This window comes from Rhamphochromis longiceps, linkage group LG6, assembly GCF_057381845.1.
Source record: "Rhamphochromis longiceps isolate RC_006_pf linkage group LG6, R_longiceps_female_GT1.1, whole genome shotgun sequence".
NCBI classification, from domain to species: domain Eukaryota; kingdom Metazoa; phylum Chordata; class Actinopteri; order Cichliformes; family Cichlidae; genus Rhamphochromis; species Rhamphochromis longiceps.
In genome coordinates this window covers 27,123,836-27,142,133 of record NC_140562.1, presented here as the reverse complement: position 1 = coordinate 27,142,133, position 18,298 = coordinate 27,123,836, and the positions used below count along the sequence as shown (strand labels likewise).

The following is an 18,298-nucleotide window of genomic DNA, read 5'->3' as shown; positions in this document are numbered from 1 at the left end:
TTATTGTGCCACATATATAATAGCAAATTAAATGCATTTACTGTATGTAAAGATGTACTAAATAGCTTCTCAAAGTACTTTACATTAAAAGCTACATTCACATTTATGTTCTCTCTGTATGGAGTGTTAGGTTAGGGGATGGACTGCTCTGCCTTCACATTGAGCCTACATTAATCTGTTTATTTAGCAGTGAAGCTTTGAAAGTCTGAAAAATGACTTTGATTATTTGCACACCATATCTGTATTTGTATTTTTATCTGTGCTACACTGAGTTTCGTAAGACCTGTATCCAGATTTTCAAATGCATAAGTATTTTAAATGTACTGCTTCCTTTCCACATACCATCAAATTAGTACAGTGATCTATAACATAATCAATTTTGTGAACTTGTATTCAACTATTTATTTTATTAGATTACTGACATCTACATATTTTTTTTTTTTATCTGATTTGACTTTCTTTCCATAATGGCTCTTTGGAGCACTTTGACCCTGTGCTAATTCTATTAATTGTTCCCCTTTATTGGCTCTGACTTACAAGGTTATCTTGAAATTTAGCAGAACTGATAACAACTAATGTTATTTCCACCATCTGAAACTGAGCAATAAAGATATTGTTCACCACACATATACAGCATGCATTTTAAATAATTATCCAGCCTAAAATGTTCAAAGTATTGTCACATACCTTCTATATGATTTGCATAACCTTGTTAATAGTAAGTAGTTATTTAGCTGAACTGTAGAGGCAAAAGGGGCAGATGAGTGTATAGTAAGCCAATTTATTATTATTATTAGTAGTAGTAGTAGTAATAGTAGTAGTAGTAGTAGTAGCGTTGTTTTATTGTTACCTGGATTATTTAGGGGAATGGACGTTTGCATTCCAGGCCTGTGGGTGGCACTGGTGCTCTTAAACAGGGCGCTGTTGCTGCCGACGGCTCGACGCTGACTGGCAGAAGAAGACTTCAACGGAGAAAAAGAGGGATAAAATGACAGGGCGCGCAAAAAGAAAACACAAAGCCGTTCAGGTAAATACGCTTTGTTTTGACCTGCTGTGTTTGGTGCAGGAATATGCGTTTAAAACAGCAGCCTTACCAAACGAGACGCCGTGCTCTGTGTGCAGCAGAGCAGCTGCCGTTAAAGTCGGTGTGAAGAAGTGTTTAGCAGCCTGACCGAGCAGCAGTGGACAACATGGCAGCAGCTCTGCAGGCTGGTCCCACAAAGCAGCTTGTTCAGCGATGCTAACAGCACATACCTGAATGGGGTCTTGGGCTTTGATTAAATGGAAAGCACTGCACCATAACTGGACCTTTATGCTAGCTAGGAAATATCCGTGCGTCGTTCCCATTCACTGATTGTGTAGTGTGGCATCAGCAAGCGCACTGTGGGTGTCTTCATTGATTGGTGCCTTTATCCATTAAACACCAATAAATGGCCCCATAAAATCGTTTTGCTAAGGTTGCGAGCAACTATTGGAAAAGATTTCGATCCCTACTCGTATTGTACACGCCACTGCAGGGTACAGAGTCCAAGGCAGTGGACACAGCTGTACTTATTGTACACTAGTGCTGATGCGAGGTCGATGCATTATTTCTCACGCAGTAAATATTGACCTACTTCTGTGGAGACCATGATGCTCAATGATTATTATAGAAGTGTTTTGAATAACCTTTATCGATTTTTTTTTTTTTTTTTTTGGATGGATGGATGGCTTCTTTTTATAATAATATAGTGGTTGGTTCAATGTATCCACGATATGTTTTACTGTCAACCTGCTGAATCAAAATGAGATATTTGGAGCTTGATATAATACATAAATAGGCAACTTACTATGCAGTATTGCTCAGGAGTTCCCCTGCTTTTCATGTCTTTAGGAAAAAGGCACAAATAATGGAGAGGTGAAGAAAGCTCGAAGTGAAGAATCCAATGATGTGCTGCCATCGGGAGTGAAATCGGAGCAACGTGATGAGCTGATGCAGTTATACAGTTTTCAAATGCCAGAAGATCTGTACCACTTCTGGGAATTCTGCAGCGAGCTTTGCACTGACAACCCCTGTGGTATGATGATGTGGTACTAGACTTCATAGGGTGGAACCGCTGAATTTAATACTGCTTAGTATTTCAGTCTAATAGAACATTAAAGACGAGGTAATTCAAAGCAAAAAAAAATTCCACGTGACAGTCGGTGGTTAAGGACTTCAAAATGAACAGATCTCCTATTATACTTAAACATGAAATTCAGAACCTGTTTTTTAGCTATTAGATGCTCAATCGTTGTAATGAACTTAGGAGCTGTAATACAGGTGTGAAACAGATGACACAGTAGAAGACAGAAGCATCACGTCTGTAATACTGTAGTACTGTACGGTGCTTTAAAGGCCAGTGTAACAGCTAGCTAAAAGCAGATGTTCTTGAAGGTGCTGCGGTGAGTGGTAGTGTACACACTGCAGTAGAGTACAGCAGCTGACAGTCAATGATCATTTCATCTATAAAATGTCAAATATACTGAACACCTGAACAATTTTATCTTTGATTTTTTTTTTTTTTTTTTTTTGTTATTTTTGAATCCAGCCCTAAAACAGTGGATGATTTGTTTCCACTGAGTGTTGTTTTGTTCTCAGATTTAAGTTTATTTCATTTATCAAGGTTTTTTTGAGCAGTGCAGATGATTCATTTTATCATTAAGTGAAAAATCTCCATCTCAGATACTTATGTGGTGTATAAGATATGTGCTACAAAACAGTGTGTCTATTTAGTAAAATATTTCATCAATAATTTGCACTTAAGTAATGCTTCTGTGTCAGCTCGTTTCTGTATCAATATATTGTCACTCTCTGTAGGTGCTCTGAAAGACTCGCTGGGATTGCAGCTAGTTGGACCATTTGATATTTTGGCAGGAGCTCACAAAAACTCCAAGAATTCCCAGCCGAACTTCCACCTTCACTGGCGATATTTTTATGACCCACCAGAGTTTCAGACCATACTCGCAGGGTGTGAGAACAGCCAGCATCACATTGGTTACTACAGGTATAGAACATAAGATCTGAAGTGTGTGACTATCGGCTTTTATTAGAATCTTGTAGCTTCCACCAAAGGCTGCTTCCAACATTTGCTCTACCGAGAAGATAGAGAGCATCGTGTGTAATAATATGAAAATAGTGATAACAATATGTACATGAGCACAAGTGGTTCTGATTTTGTTGTTGCTTTGTTTTACTGAATTTCATTGTTCCGCCAGAGATACTCCAGACTCCCTCCCTTCGTTTGTTGGGGAAAATGAAGCCAAGAAGGGCTGTACTATAACACAGATGGGGGACAACGTGTTTGCTGCAGTCCAGTGAGTGTTAACCACCACAAACTCACCTTATATCACTTTATATAATCCAACTTCCAGCTTAAGAAACAAATTCTTGGCACAAGAACAAAAAAAAGTCCTTGTGCATTAGTGACCACTGATGGTGGTGGTTTTATTTCCCACATCACATTTCACAATAAACTGTTTTGTTTTTTTAAATGTAGTGTTTAGGTATGTACTGTTTAACAGGTTCTAAAAGTGATCTGAAGGGGGACAAATGCTGAAAAAGCAACAAGGTCACAGCCTCCAAAGCAGGAGAAATGAAAACTGTTTTTTTTTATGTTCAGGAAAATCAGGAAGAGCTTAGTATCAGCTGTACTGGAAGGTAGATCTGGGCAATATGGATTAAAAAAAAAAAAACAATCACAATTTTTTTTTTTCTTTACTGAACAATTTCAGTTTCTGGTGAACTGATGGCAGGGATACAGATTTAACGCTAAGCAAGAAGACTCTTTGTAGGAAAACCTGTTGCGTGGACTTTCCACTATTCCATCATGCTTGTTTGAATGGTATTATTTAGGGCTGCACGATTTTGCATAAAATGAGAATCACGATTATTTTGGCTTAGAATTGAGATCACGATTATCTCACGATTTTCTTTTCCAGTATAAATATTTATTGCACTTATTAACTGCACATCAACTTCGCAACAGTTGAGACTGAACATAAAAACAATAAATAAACATAAAAACAACAAATGTCTCACATTTTGTTGTTGCTGCAAAATGTTGTACTGCTTGAAATTCCGTCTCCACCGTTGCTCGACACTGCGTGTATAGAGCAGTGTTGCCAACTTAAGCTGGGCAGACACTGCGATTTTTTTCAGTCGCGCGATTCAGCTCCTGCTCAAACTGTACGGTTGACTCGCAGGGGTTAGAAGTTCATAGGTCACGATGCAGGTCTCACACTATACGGCCCGATGCTCTGATGCGACCCGAGTGCTCACACTGTGCGTCCATAAAATGAAGGTTATAAGAGAAATTCTGTTGCTCGCTCTCCCTCTCTGTCTTTCACTCACACAGACACGCACACCACCACCATCAACTTTGCTAAATTGCTAATGAAAAACATTGACCAGGCAGCTGTGATTGAGCAGCAGTGTAGATCCAACTATTTTCACGGTTGTTGTGGTCGTGATAATTTTGTGAGGCCACATCGAAAAGGCTCGGATGAGCTTGCCATAGTTCTACAAGTTGTGCCTCCATCGCTTGTGTCCAGATCACACGCTGCACTGCCGTGCTGCGCCGTCTTTTTCGCTGACATTTGTGTTTGCGCGTGCGCAGTGTGAGAAACTGCGGCGACACCCTCACGACGGTCGCGAGGATTTCAAACAGGTTTGAAATCCTCTCGACCAAGCGATTGATGATCGGGAGCTGGTCGTGAGGTGTCAATCGCTTCTCGTTACCCCACGTATACTACACGATGCACGACGCACGATGAAGGCCAAAATCGGGCCGATCGCCAAAACGGTCGCACGACTCAAAAATCTGCTCAAAATGGGCCAAAAATCGCACAGTGTAAGCCCAGCATTAGCGACATTGTCGCTATATTTAGCGAGTTTTCAGACCCCCTTGGCGACTTTTTTTCTAAAAAGCGACTAGCGACAAATCTGGCGACTTTTTCTGGTGTTATTGGAGACCTATTTATGACGACTTTTTGAAGTGAAAGCGCGTATCGCTTTTACTCTCAACAAGCAGCGGGTGCTGCCGTGGGCATCTCACCCGTTCCAAAGCGCTCACGGGCGGAGAATAGTCCCCCCCAGCTTCTATCAGGGCAGAAGATGTTCACACCTGTGCGTCCGAACTGCAAATGAATAGCGCATGAGCGAAGCCGCTGCTCTCGCACTGACTGTATCGCAGTCAGTTCTTCTTTTACTGTTGTGCTTTTTTGTGGATCACGAGGTTTAAAACTACTTATACACACACACACACACACACAGTAACTCCACCAGAGTGCCTATTTCGGGTCACTTTTGCCGGTACAAGCCCGGATAAAGGAACAGGGTTGGAATTGTGACATTAAAAAAAAAACAATAATTGCTAAAATAAATTTAATTTGTAGTTATAAATAAATTCTAAATGCATTTAGAACGTTCTTTACTCACTTTATGTCTCTTCCATGATGTTATTTCTCTCTCCAACAACGTAGGTTACAGTTATATTAGCATGACCAATTATGCAAATTAGGCGATGACGTCATTTAACGACTTCTAGCGACTTTTAGGACAGCCAATAGCGACTTTCCTTACTGAGGAGTTGGCAACACTGGTATAGAGCAGGTAGTGCAACAATAGAAAAATAGTTGCAGGACGGCACTGTGTAGCGTTTGTCTAGGGTGTTGATCATTTTCCTAAATCCCTCGTTTTGCACAGTGTTGATGGAGCCATATCTTTGGTCAGGTGATAAGTGATAGCCTCCGTAATTTCTTTGTGCCTGCGGGAGTTCGACGTGAAGCGCTGTATAAGGTTCCCGTTATTGATGTTTGGGTGGTTGACCGGGACGGATTTTCTCCTGTCACTTTCTCATGTGCTCTCCGTTGTTTTTTCCCTGCTAATTTTAGCAGCCAGCTTCTGTATCACGTGGTATAAGGCTCCGCCCTTGTCATTTGTTGAGCAGGAAGAGTGAGCACTTGTTTTCATGCAGATTACGTCCCGGATCAAAATGCGGTACAATCGTCGTCTTTATTTACTGCTCACAAGGACATCTTAGTTGCCTGACATGTTTTTCACAAGTCCTTGCAAGTAATGTTTACATTATTTTTTTCGTCTTCTGAGGGAATGGGCAACATGTTGACTATGATTGACTGCTGTGGCGTTATGCCAACCCTACAATACTGTCTGATAGGCTATCCGGTTGTTCAGTCTGACGTCAGTGAGTGATTAAGATGGCGCCGGTGAGGTCGGCTGCCGTCACGACTGCTCCGACCACTTTTTCTTTGTCTTTGTTTTTTAAGTTAGTTTTCAGCGTTTCTAAATCGGCAAAATCATCACCATTGGGTACATTAGGTATGACAGTGACACTCTTGTTTCTATTGGTATACAATGTACTCACAATTCGAAGTTTTTAACTCCGGATCCGAGCTGGCCGAGTGAGATCTCGAGGGAGAACAAAGGGAAGCGGCGGCGGCCTAGAGGGAAGCGAGCCGGCGTCAGGAACAGGCTGAGAGCTCGTGCACACCGCACACCTCTGCCTAGCATCCTGCTCGCCAACGTCCAGTCACTGGAGAACAAGCTTGACGACCTCAGGGCCAGGATAAAGTTCCAGAGAGACATTCGGGACTGCAATCTCCTCTGCTTCACCGAGACATGGCTGAACCCAGCGGTGCCGGACCACGCCATCCAGCCGGCCGAGTTCTTCTCGGTTCACCGCATGGACAGGACACGGGACTCGGGGAAGTCAAGGGGAGGCGGCGTGTGTTTAATGGTGAACAACAACTGGTGCAACAGTGCGAACGTTGTTCCTCTCACACGCTCCTGCACACCAAATCTGGAACTACTGTCCATCATGTGTCGTCCTTTTTATCTACCTCGGGAATTTACATCGGTCATTGTAAGTGCCGTTTATATTCCACCACAAGCGGACACGGTCACCGCCTTATGCGAGCTGCATGAGGCACTCACACAGCACCAGACACAACACCGGGACGCTGCGCTTATTGTGACGGGGGACTTTAATAGCGCCAACCTCAAACGCGCAGCGCCGAACTTTTATCAACACATCACCTGCCCCACCAGGGGTGAAAGGACACTGGACCACTGCTACACTACGGTCAAGGACGGCTACAAGGCACAATCCCGCCCCCCGTTTGGCAAATCTGATCACGCCGCCATCTTCCTCATGCCAAAATACAAACAAAGGCTGAAACAGGAAGTTCCGGTTCAGAGGAAGGTCGCGCGCTGGACGGATCAATCGGTGGCCGCGTTACAGGACGCACTCGATGACGCAGACTGGGGCATGTTCAGAAACAGCTCCGACGATGACGTCAACGTGTTTACGGAAGCGGTTGTGGGATTCATCGGGAAACTAGCGGATGATACCGTGGAGACAAAGACTATCACAACGTTTCCCAACCAGAAGCCGTGGGTGGATAAAACCATCCGCGACGCTCTGAGATCCCGCACCGCTGCCTACAACACGGGACTCATGACGGGGGACATGGACCCGTACAAAGCCACGTCATATAACGTGCGGAGGGCGGTGAAAGAGGCGAAGCAGCGCTACGGGAGGAAACTAGAGTCACAACTCCAACAGAGTGACTCTAGGAGCCTGTGGCGGGGACTAAGGACAATAACGGACTATAAAGCACCAACAACCGGTATGACGAACGCGGCCGTGACTTTGGCAGACGAGCTGAACACTTTCTATGCTCGCTTCGAGGCTGCAGCTAAGGTCTCCAACAATGCTAGTGTTAGCGGCGCTAACGGCTGCAGACAGGAAGATACTGCCAGCACCGGAAACGTGCTCGTCATCTCCGAGCATGAAGTAAGGAGAGCCTTCAAGAGAGTGAACACCAGGAAAGCAGCAGGGCCAGACGGCATCCCAGGTCGTATCCTAAGAGACTGCGCATACCAGCTAGCTCCTGTGTTCACTGAGATATTCAACATCTCTTTATCTCAGTCGGTGATCCCCACATGCTTCAAAGAGTCCATCATTGTTCCTGTCCCGAAGAAACCCCACCCTGCTTCTCTCAATGACTATCGCCCTGTAGCCCTCACCTCAGTAGTGATGAAGTGCTTTGAACGCCTGGTCAGAGACTTCATCATTTCTTCACTACCAGACACACTGGACCCACTACAGTTCGCTTACCGTCCAAATCGTTCCACAGACGATGCCATCTCTCATCTCCTCCACACATCACTCACTCACTTGGACACTAGAAGGGGGAATTATGTTAAAATGCTCTTCATAGACTACAGCTCTGCATTTAATACCATAATTCCCTCCACACTCACCACCAAGCTGGAGCATCTGGGACTCAGCTCATCTATGGGTCAGTGGATCTCCAACTTCCTAACTGGCAGACCACAGGCAGTAAGGATGGGCGGACATGTCTCAGCCTCCACCACTCTCAGCACTGGAGCCCCCCAGGGGTGTGTTCTGAGCCCCCTGCTGTACTCTTTGTACACATATGACTGTGTGGCCACTACCAGCTCCACCACCATCATCAAGTTTGCTGACGACACCGTCGTGGTGGGCCTGATCTCTGATAACAACGAGACGGCCTACGTGAAGGAGATTAGGAATCTGGAGAACTGGTGCCAGAGGAACAACCTCCTTCTAAACGTCAGTAAGACAAAGGAGCTGATAGTGGACTTCAGCACTAAGCAGGAGAGGAACTACCAGACCCCCGTCATCAACGAGTGCCCAGTGGAGAGAGTGGACAGCTTCAAATACCTCGGAGTTCACATCACGCAGGACCTGTCATGGTCCTGTCACATCAACACCGTGGTGAAAAAGGCCCGACAGTGTCTCTACCACCTCAGACGCTTGAGAGACTTCCAACTGCCCTCCAAGGTGCTCAGGAACTTTTACTCGTGCACCATAGAGAGCATCCTGGCGGGAAACATCTTAACCTGGTTCGGGAACAGCACCATGCAGGACAGACGAGCTCTACAGAGGGTTGTGCGGTCAGCTGAGCGCACCATCCGCTCCGAGCTCCCTGACCTGCACTCAATCTACAGCAGGCGGTGCCGGACCAAGGCCAGGAAGATCGTGAAGGACCTCAGCCATCCCAACAACAGACTGTTCTCTCTGTTGAGGTCAGGAAAGCGATTCCGCTCCCTGAAGACCAACACAGAGAGACTGAGGAGGAGCTTCTTCCCGCAGGCGATACGGTCTCTCAATCACACCACCACACAGTACTGACCCACACATATGGTTCTTACACACACACTGGACTTTCTGGACATTGTTTTTGCACAACACTGGTCACTATATTCTTCATTTCCAGTTAATACTTATACAGCTGCTGTTATTGTGTATATATTTATTTATATTTAGATTTCTTCATACATTCTTATATAGTTCTATATTGTGTATTGTGTATTTTGTTGTACAGTTATTTTATTTTCAACTTTAATTTATATATTTTATCTTATTCTTCCCAGTTAAATTTACCCTTCATTCTAATTTGTGTTGTACAGTTATTTCATTTTTAACCTTAATTTATATTTTATTCCTTCCTAGTTAAATTTACCCTTTTTAATTTTTCATATTTATTTCCTATCTTATTCATAGCCTTTCCTTTTTTTGTTTTCTTTAGGTCACGAGCAGTTGTCCAAGCATTTCACTACATATCGTACTGTGTATGACTGTGTACGTGACAAATAAAATTTGAATTTGATTTGACTATGATTGACTGCTGTGGCGTTATGCCAACCCTACAATACTGTCTGATAGGCTATCCGGTTGTTCAGTCTGACGTCACTAGCCGTGTCTGGGTCTAAACTCCGCTGCAGGTCCATATATCAAACGATCACTATGGCATTACTGAGAGTTGAAAAACTGTCTAAAGTCTTTCATCTTTAATAAAATGATCAGCGTTCTGCTCTACCAGGTGTAACTATTGAGTTTAACATCCAGGCATCCATGAAAACGGAATTTATGACATTTAAAGGAGTTAGAAGTTAGCAGGGAGTTAGCTCGCTAGCTTCTATCTAAATACAATATAGCATGTCCTGACTGCGGGGTTTTGGAAACAAATTAAAACGTACAGCTCTGTTATCACTTCCAGCATAAATGAAGACAGAAAACTAAACAGCAGTAACGTTTGTAGGGTTACTGAAGTTGGGCTAGCTGGTATATAATGATGTGCTGTGTGACCGCTAGCGACACAGCTACGTTAGCATAATATAAACAAGCTATTATTTATTTATTATTATTAAACAAGCTACTTGTATTGTCTGTCTGATCAAATTGTAAAGCCTACATTTATTATCATGGTCTTAAAAAAAAATTTTCTCGAAATAATATTGTAATCGTTTTATCATCCAGCACTATCAGAAAGTTGAAAGAATCATCAGTGCGTTGCATCCTGTTGTGTTTGGGTTTTGTAGCTGTAGATCAGTCAGGGTACCTTTGCTGAACTCTTACATTACTAAAAGTGTATTTATGTGGATGTTGTTATTTTGATGCATATCACCCACCTAAACCTTCAGACCACAAATAAACTTTCATGGGAACAATAGTAGAATAATGCACCACATTTAACTGCAAAAACTGTTCAGGAATGTTTTGAGGAATATGAAAAAAGCTTTAAGGTTTTAAGTTGACTTGCTGAGTTTCTGTGTCTGCCTGATTGAGCATCTGAATGTGTTGGGAAAAAACTCGAGTGCATGGAGACTTAAAGGAAGTCGTGCTAATCTGTTGATGCTTGATACCACAAAACGCCTTCTGAGGTCTTGTGTTGAGTCCACCCCTCAACAGCTCTGACCCACTGAGGTGTGGTCTCAGCACAAGGGGAAATTGTAGAGTATTAAAGTGGTGGCTTTAATGTTGTGGTTTATTTGTTTGTTGGCCACTTAAAATTCCATCAATAACTTGATGCTTACAGAAATAAACAGTCAAATTGGGTGATCCTTAACTTTTCATAATATGCCCTCTTGTCCTTCCTCCTTTTATTTCATGTGTGAGAGTGGAGGTACATTACTGCATGAAATTTTCTGTCATCACTTCTTTTTGTCTTGTAATTTGCTGTTCTTACTTCCATCAGCCTGTATCTGCTGAGGAAGAGGAAAGAGAGGGGCAGTAAGAAAACTGGGGATGAGGCATTGGAAACCTTGGAGGCAAAGCTGAGAGACAAAGCACAGACTCTGGGCTTTTCTCTGGAGCAGAAGACCAAAGACATGAAGCAGAGAGACAAGAAGGTAAAATGGACACGCCAACAAAAAAAATTACCAAGACCTCTCTTGTAATACCCATTAAATCAGGGATGTCAAACTCATTTTGCATTTAGGGTCGCATATAGCCGACTTTGATCTTAAGTGGACCGGATGAGTGAAACTGCACTTTCTTCTTTAAAGACATTGATGTACACATTTAATCCCCGAGACATCTTAATAAAAGATCAAGTCCAATTTCATTTACAGAAAAAGTTCTGGTAGCTCTGACTGTTCCACATTTACAAGACAGTAATGCTGCTTGAAAAGCATTAAATGTATAGATATGAAAAAAAAAAGTGTTCTTAAAGTTGATGCTTGAAAACTTTTTACACACTATAGGTCGTAACAAAGACATTCCACGGCGCGGGCATTGTTGTACCTGTAGACAAGAATGATGTTGGATACAGGGAACTTCCAGAAACAGATGGTGAGTTTACAAATTTAAAGTTGTTTTAACACCAGTTTTTTCCATTTGTCTTTTGTTTATTCATTGGTGAGGTAAACAAATTTTGATAAAGGAATTTAGCTTCTGTGAAATAAGCTGGTTATATAGATTGCAGAGATGTCTTGATGCATTCTCAATCATCCAGGTAAGTAAATCTCCAAAAGTTGATTCTGTTCATGTGGATGTAGCGTTTTCAGTGGGAGAAACGTTTCGTCACTCATCCAAGTGACTTCTTCAGTCTCAACTGACTGCAAGTTTCCCCAATCTTATACTGTAACTAGAACATTTGCATAATCACTGAAACCAGCCCACTGAAGGAAAAATGGACTGGGAGGTCAGTTCCTTCATCTTGATTATGCAAATTCTCATGACCATTGATCAACAACCACTGATCAAAGATCACTGATCAATGGCCATGAGTACCATTCACACAGAGTTGGGGAATGGCTGCAATCACAGCATTGTAAGATGGCGAAAGATGTACCCTTAAGCACCCTCCTCTATTCAGAGATGGTCTTTCCCTTTTCATGTAAATGGCCTCATTGACTCTGCGCTCAAACCAGCGTTCTTCCCTTTCCAGGATGTGTACATCCTCATCATTGAAAGAGTGTCCACCCTGTAGGTGGGAATACTGCAGTCCTGGTCTAATGAGGCTGTGTTGTGCCATCCGCTTTGCCAAAGGTTGTTTGGTTTCCCTGATGTATAAATCCTGGCAATCCTCCTGGCACTTAACAGCGTACACTATGTTACTCTGTTTGTGTCGAGCGACCAGATCCTTGGGGTGGACCAATTTTTGGCGCAGCATGTTTTGGGGTTTAAAAGCCACAGAGACACGATGTTTAGAAAAAATGTGTCTCAACTCCTGACACATGGGATCACTACAGGTTTTTGCTTAGTCAGCGGTTGTCCTTCTCTCCTGGATCGGCTGGAACTTTCTTTAGGCGCCTTTCCAGCTTTGACAAAAGTCCAGCTGGGATAACCCCATTTACTCAGGGCCTTCTTGATGTGATGTTCTTCTGCTTCCCTGTCCGCTGTGTCTGTGGGGATGGTGTTGGCGTCCTGATGACAACCAGTTTATGCTCCAGTGGATGATGAGCGTCAAACCTTAAATACTGATCTGTATGCGTAGGTTTCAGCTTTTAGATGTTCCCCATTACTGATGGAAATCTCACAGTCTAAGAAGGCTAACCTGCCACTTTTCATATCCTCCCTGGTAAATTTGATGTGTCGGTCCACCAAGTTAATGTGATTCGTGAGTTGTGGTACGTCCTGAGATTTGATTTTCGTCCAGGTGTCATCCACATACCTGAACCAATGACTTGGTGGTGTTCCAGGGTAGGATAACAAAGCCCTCTTTTCCACTTCTTCCGTGTACAAATTGGCCACGATGGGTGAAATTGGGGAGCCCATGGCACACCCATGTTTCTGCCTGTAGAACTGACCCTTGTATGTGAAATAGGTGGAATGAAGATACAGTTCCAACAGCAAACACACTTGGTTAGTGCTGAGAGTGGTCCTGTTGCTGAGGTTGGGGTCATCCTGTAATCTCTTACGAACTACCTCCAACGCTTCCGTGACTGGGATGCAAGTGAAGAGACAATGCTATTGACCGGAACTCATACGATTATAAGATTGGGGAAACCTGCAGTCAGCTGAGACTGAAGAAGTCACTTGGATGAGTGACAAAACGTTTCTCCCACTGAAAACGCTACCTCCAGATGAACAGAATCAACTTTTGGAGATTGCAGAGATTTTTTTTTTTATTTTTTTTTGTCTCCGCTCCTTAACAAATTTGTTTTTTCCCTTGTGTCCCAGCTGGTCTCAAGAAAATTTGTAAAGCCATTGTTGAAGCACGGACTGATGAAGAACGCGTCAAAGCTTTTGGACCGATCCAGGAAATGATAACATTTGTTCAGTTTGCTAATGACGAGTGCGATTATGGCATGGGTTATGAACTGGGAATAGACCTCTTCTGTTATGGATCTCATGTGAGTATACTAAGTCACTGCTTCTTCAGCAATCATCTTTCTTGGATTTGATGTGATTTCTGAGATGACTTATGAAATAAAAAGAACTTTTCTTTTCGACTTATTTCTTATTTAAAATGGGATAGTTTTAATTCTTTGACATATTTAAAACAAAACACAACAGTGGCTATACTAGAACTATTAGTGGTTTAATGTTGCACATACATTTAAGTTAAATAGAATAAACATAAGTTGGGAACTAATGCTTTGGTCCATACAAAGAACTGAATTTTCAAAACTTTTTAAGGACTGGGTTTTTGGGGATATAAATCATTTCTCTTTGATTTTCTCTCTCTCTCTTACAGTACTTCCACAAGGTTATCAAGCAACTTTTGCCCATGGCTTACAACTTACTGAAAAGGAACTTGTTTGGGGAAATTTTGGAGACCCATCTGTCAAGTCGTATCCATGACAACATAGACCAACTCTCTCCACATTAAAACAAAAAAAATTATTCAGAAGTACATTTCTGTTCTGGCTCTTTATAAACTTTCCCACCATGTGTTCTTGTCTTCTGTTGTTTGTCATTGCTGATATTTTTGGTGGATTTGTGCTGCTGTCACTAACTGGAAACAGTTTAGTGATGTCTTGTTTGTAAAAGGTAGCTGTTCAATAAAGCTTTTTTTAAATATATATTTCTACTTTTTTTTTTCTTTTTCTTTTTTTTAACCTGTTTGATTTTTGTGTCCAGCCTAATCTGAGCCAAAGTCCACCTCACTTTACAGTTGAATTGTGCAGTCATCATAATTTTTGCCTTGAGTTTAGATCATCAAGGTGGACTGGTGTTGATCAGACTGCAGGCAATCTGATGGAACAATGCGTTTAAGGTGGTGTAATACCATAGAGTGGAAATAGAGGGCAGTGTTGTGTATGGGAGTTCATAAATGAGCAGCACGGTAAGATTCTGGGAACGACTTCCCATCATTCATATATTGAGTCATCATTTTCCATACTGTACATAGGATGTATTTGGTAACTGACATTTCTGTTGATGAATGTTTTGGCATATAGAAAGGGATTGATCCTTTCCTGTCTTTTCATTAGTCTTTCAGGATATGAGGAGAAAAACTGTAACAATAAGAAAGTTTCCAGTTTTAGCATACTGGAAACGCCAGAAAACCCCCTAAAACCAGGCCTGAGCCACCTCATTCATTTCCCATTTCTGATTAGATGCAGTTCATAAAATGGCTGGTATTTGGATATATTTTATTTAAGCCTCTATTATATCAAGAGCCTTTCTACAAACAAACGTTTTACAGCAGAGTAATATGCAACAAGAAGCCCATGTGGTTGCATTGGAATGGTTGCATCCACAGTAACGCAGCCTTTATTAAAAATTTGGATGACTGCACAGACTGCTCTGTTGCTGTTTTGTTTCAAGACATTTCAAAACATTTATTTCACTTGTCAATAATTGGGCAAGCTTACACTGAGTATGTTACATCTTCAAAATCTAAAGTGCATTACAAAGGTTATGGTGCCTGTGTCATTGTCGTCTTCCTGCTTTGATGTTTTTTCTTGTCGTGAAGCTTCATTGGTACACTAGACTTATAAAAACTCTTTTTAGAATGAGCATTCATTAATTTGGATTTAAGGACCTACAGTCAGACTGTAAACAGACATATTTACAGTTTGTAAATATTTTGACACCAGCATGATTTTGTAATTTGCCCCCTGTCCATCAGAGCCATTTTTAGAGGCATACATATAATGCACAGGGTGTGTTTCCTTATTTGTTAATTCCTGAAAAACTAAGCAGATGGAAGATCTGGAGCTGATTCCAACTTTTGGACTTGTATTGAGCAGTTGTTCAATTTTGAAGTCCAAAGAGGCATCGCTACAGTTTATTCAAGGAAGAAAAATGGATATTCTTCAATAGATCATTCAGTCACCTGAACTTGACGTAACAGAGGAAACTTTTCAGTTATTAACTACAAAACTGAACACAGAGAGACACACAAAAAAGCAGCAGCTGAACTGCTGCAGTAAAGGACTAGCAGATCAAGGAAGGAAACAATATTTAGTAATGTCCATGGTCGATGTCGTTGGCTGCAAGTGATTTCCATCCTGACACTAAAAACAATCCTGATAGTTATAATAATTTTAGTTTGCTTTTCAGTCTATAAACAATGTGTGTTTCCAGGGGGAGCTTAGTTCAATATATTTTTTTTGTTTAACCCCCTCAAAAATCTGTACTTACGCCACATATTGACTGTTTGATTTAAAGTGCACAATGCTGGTTCACAGAGGCTGCAAACAAACAAACAAACTCATGGTCCATATAATGGTCCAAATGGGTTTAAATGTGAAAGGTCTGAAAGGAATGTGATGGGACTGACCTTGTGTTCCTTGTTGCCTGTATGTTTCCTCCTCCAGAAGCCTGACTGACTAGCTGGCTGGCTGCCTGGCCATTTGGTTTCGCTTTTGTTTTCACCTGCACACACTTATACGCTGTCTTTGCACTCACACACACACTGTATACACACTGATGTCCTGATAACTACCCATACAAATCTCTGGTTTCACTACTTTATTTCATTAAACCACTCCACTGCCTCCTAAGATTAGGTGTGGTCTCCCTGTTTTTGTTATTCTTTTAAAGCGGGTTGCATCGAATGGGAGCTTGTCTGCACAAAAATCGGGGTCCAGTAAGTTTTCAAATGCTTGTTTGTACTGCTTTGTTAGGCTGCACCTGGTATTCTTGGGGTCACATCTTGTGTATACTTATTTTGGTTAGTTATTTCTTTTGACTTGCCTTTAGAAAAGGATTGAACAGAATATTGCTGCTTATTGTCATTTTACATGTATAATGTAATTTTGGGTGCTTCACACCAACTGTGGTGCAATAAAATATTATTTATTTGATCGTATTTATTATTCTTATGGTATCTATTATGTTTCTATTGTTCAGCACTTTGGTCAGCCTTGTGTGTTTTTAAAGTGCTATATAAATAAACAATGATGATGATGATGAAAATATAAATAGTAGACAGGAATAAATAGCAAACAGGATAAATATATACAAAAATAGGCACACAGAGAACAAGTTGCAAAGTGCTTGGAACTAATGCAAAGTAAAGACTTGATCTGAATAGAGTCCATGTATGAGTGGCCTGAGTGTTGCGGGGGTTACTCAGAGCATGGCTCAGATTAGTGAGGTGGTTGGGCAGGGTTGGGCTGTGGGCAGCCAATGATTTAATTACCCCGGGCCTGTTTTAAGAATGTTCAACTTCAGGTTATTTCCTCAGCACCAGTTCTCTACCTCTGCCCCGTACACTGTCTGATCTATATCACAGTGGTGTCATTGGCATGCTTGATGATGATGTTTGGTTGGGTGGGTTGGTTTACACTCGTATCTGTAGAGAGTGTACAGTAAGGGGGCTGAGAACGCAGCCCTGTGGGGAGCCGTGGTGCTCAGTGACAGTGAGGGGGAGAGGTGGGGCCAAGTCGGACTGACTGATGCCAGTTGGTGAGAAAGTGGGGGATCTGAAAATAGTCCAGTTTGGTGGTGAGGATTTCTGGGATTATGGTTTTGAAGCTTTAGTCCACCTTCCTGTTCTCCAGATGGCTCAGGCTCATAGACAGCCTCCATGAAGTCTTTGAGGCTGTCTATACCAGTCTTCTGAGGATGGGTATGATAGTGGAGGCCTTCAGACAGTTGGGAACAGTGGCATGAGTCAGGGAGAGGTTGAATAGCCTGATGAGGATCCCTGACAGTTCGTTCAACCAACTTTAACCACAGCCCCTGGGATGCTGTCGGGGCCAGCAGGTCGCCTGGGGTTCACTGCTCTCAGCCTCCTCATGACCTCGTGTTCCTGGAGGGAGAAGGGTGTGTGCTGGGTGAGGTGGGTGGCAGGGGAAGTGGGGGAGGGGTGGTCTCAAACTGAGCAAAGAAGGTATGAGCTCCTCTGCTAGTTTGAGGCTGCTGTCCAGGATATAGCTCTGGCCTTTGTGGTTGGTGAGGTTGTTCAGTGGTAACATTGGCTACCGTTAGCTTGCGAGGCAGATAGATAGGCCAGCACCAAGTGGACATGGCACCTAAGTGTAGTGAGCAGTGACTGTGTAATTCTGCTGTTATAGCACCAGTCCTGAAGCACATAAGCACAGACCACATGAGCACAGAGCTCACCACCCCTTCCCTTTGTGTGTTAATATTGTGAATTGGTTGTCTGAGTACTGGGCTGTGACCTATAACTGGTTTGGGGAGGCCTCATAGTCTAGAGTACTTATTGAATGTGACTATACCTAGAGGTGTAGCGCTATTTAAGTAGCAGAAAGCATCAGTTGTGTGCTCCAGTACACGCACATGTTTGTGTTATTTGTTTCTAAGGCTGTTAACAGTGGCAAAAGTGATAAAATCTCAGGTTGAATTTATGAACATGAAGTCATCCGTGTGATTATCTTCTAACAGTTATGGTATGCTGCTTAAGACTTCCTCCTCCCTGGAAGTGTATTGTCTTTTGCCACAGAGGTGACAAAAGTACAGACATTCTGTGCTTAAGTACAAGTACTGATTGTTGTAAAAGTTGAAGTACGGATTCACCTTCTTAACTCAACTAACAATGAAAAAGTATAGACTGAAACATGAAACAT

General features: G+C 42.3%; 2 protein-coding genes across 2 annotated transcripts; both read left to right on the top strand.

The window, feature by feature from the left end:
• Positions 1–922: 922 nt before the first annotated feature.
• Positions 923–14,338, top strand: hpf1 (histone PARylation factor 1). Its single transcript, XM_085409997.1, has 8 exons — positions 923–1,027; positions 1,874–2,057; positions 2,840–3,026; positions 3,238–3,336; positions 11,065–11,218; positions 11,573–11,660; positions 13,494–13,666; positions 14,011–14,338. Exons 1-8 carry the CDS (start codon positions 989–991, stop codon positions 14,143–14,145), a joined length of 1,059 nt encoding a protein of 352 aa, XP_085266123.1. The 5' UTR covers positions 923–988; the 3' UTR covers positions 14,146–14,338.
• On the top strand, positions 3,345–11,056 carry LOC146668140 (uncharacterized). The gene is made up of 2 exons (XM_085409996.1): positions 3,345–4,911; positions 4,949–11,056. Exon 2 carries the CDS (start codon positions 6,723–6,725, stop codon positions 9,216–9,218), a length of 2,496 nt encoding a protein of 831 aa, XP_085266122.1. The 5' UTR covers positions 3,345–4,911; positions 4,949–6,722; the 3' UTR covers positions 9,219–11,056.
• Positions 14,339–18,298: the final 3,960 nt, after the last annotated feature.

Coding starts and splice junctions, on each gene's coding strand:
- hpf1 (XM_085409997.1), top strand. CDS start 989: ATGACAGGGCGCGCAAAAAGAAAACACAAAGCCGTTCAG. Junction 3,027..3,237: donor CATCACATTGGTTACTACAG/GTATAGAACATA, acceptor TTGTTCCGCCAG/AGATACTCCAGACTCCCTCC. Junction 13,667..14,010: donor TCTTCTGTTATGGATCTCAT/GTGAGTATACTA, acceptor TCTCTCTTACAG/TACTTCCACAAGGTTATCAA.
- LOC146668140 (XM_085409996.1), top strand. CDS start 6,723: ATGGACAGGACACGGGACTCGGGGAAGTCAAGGGGAGGCGGCGTGTGT.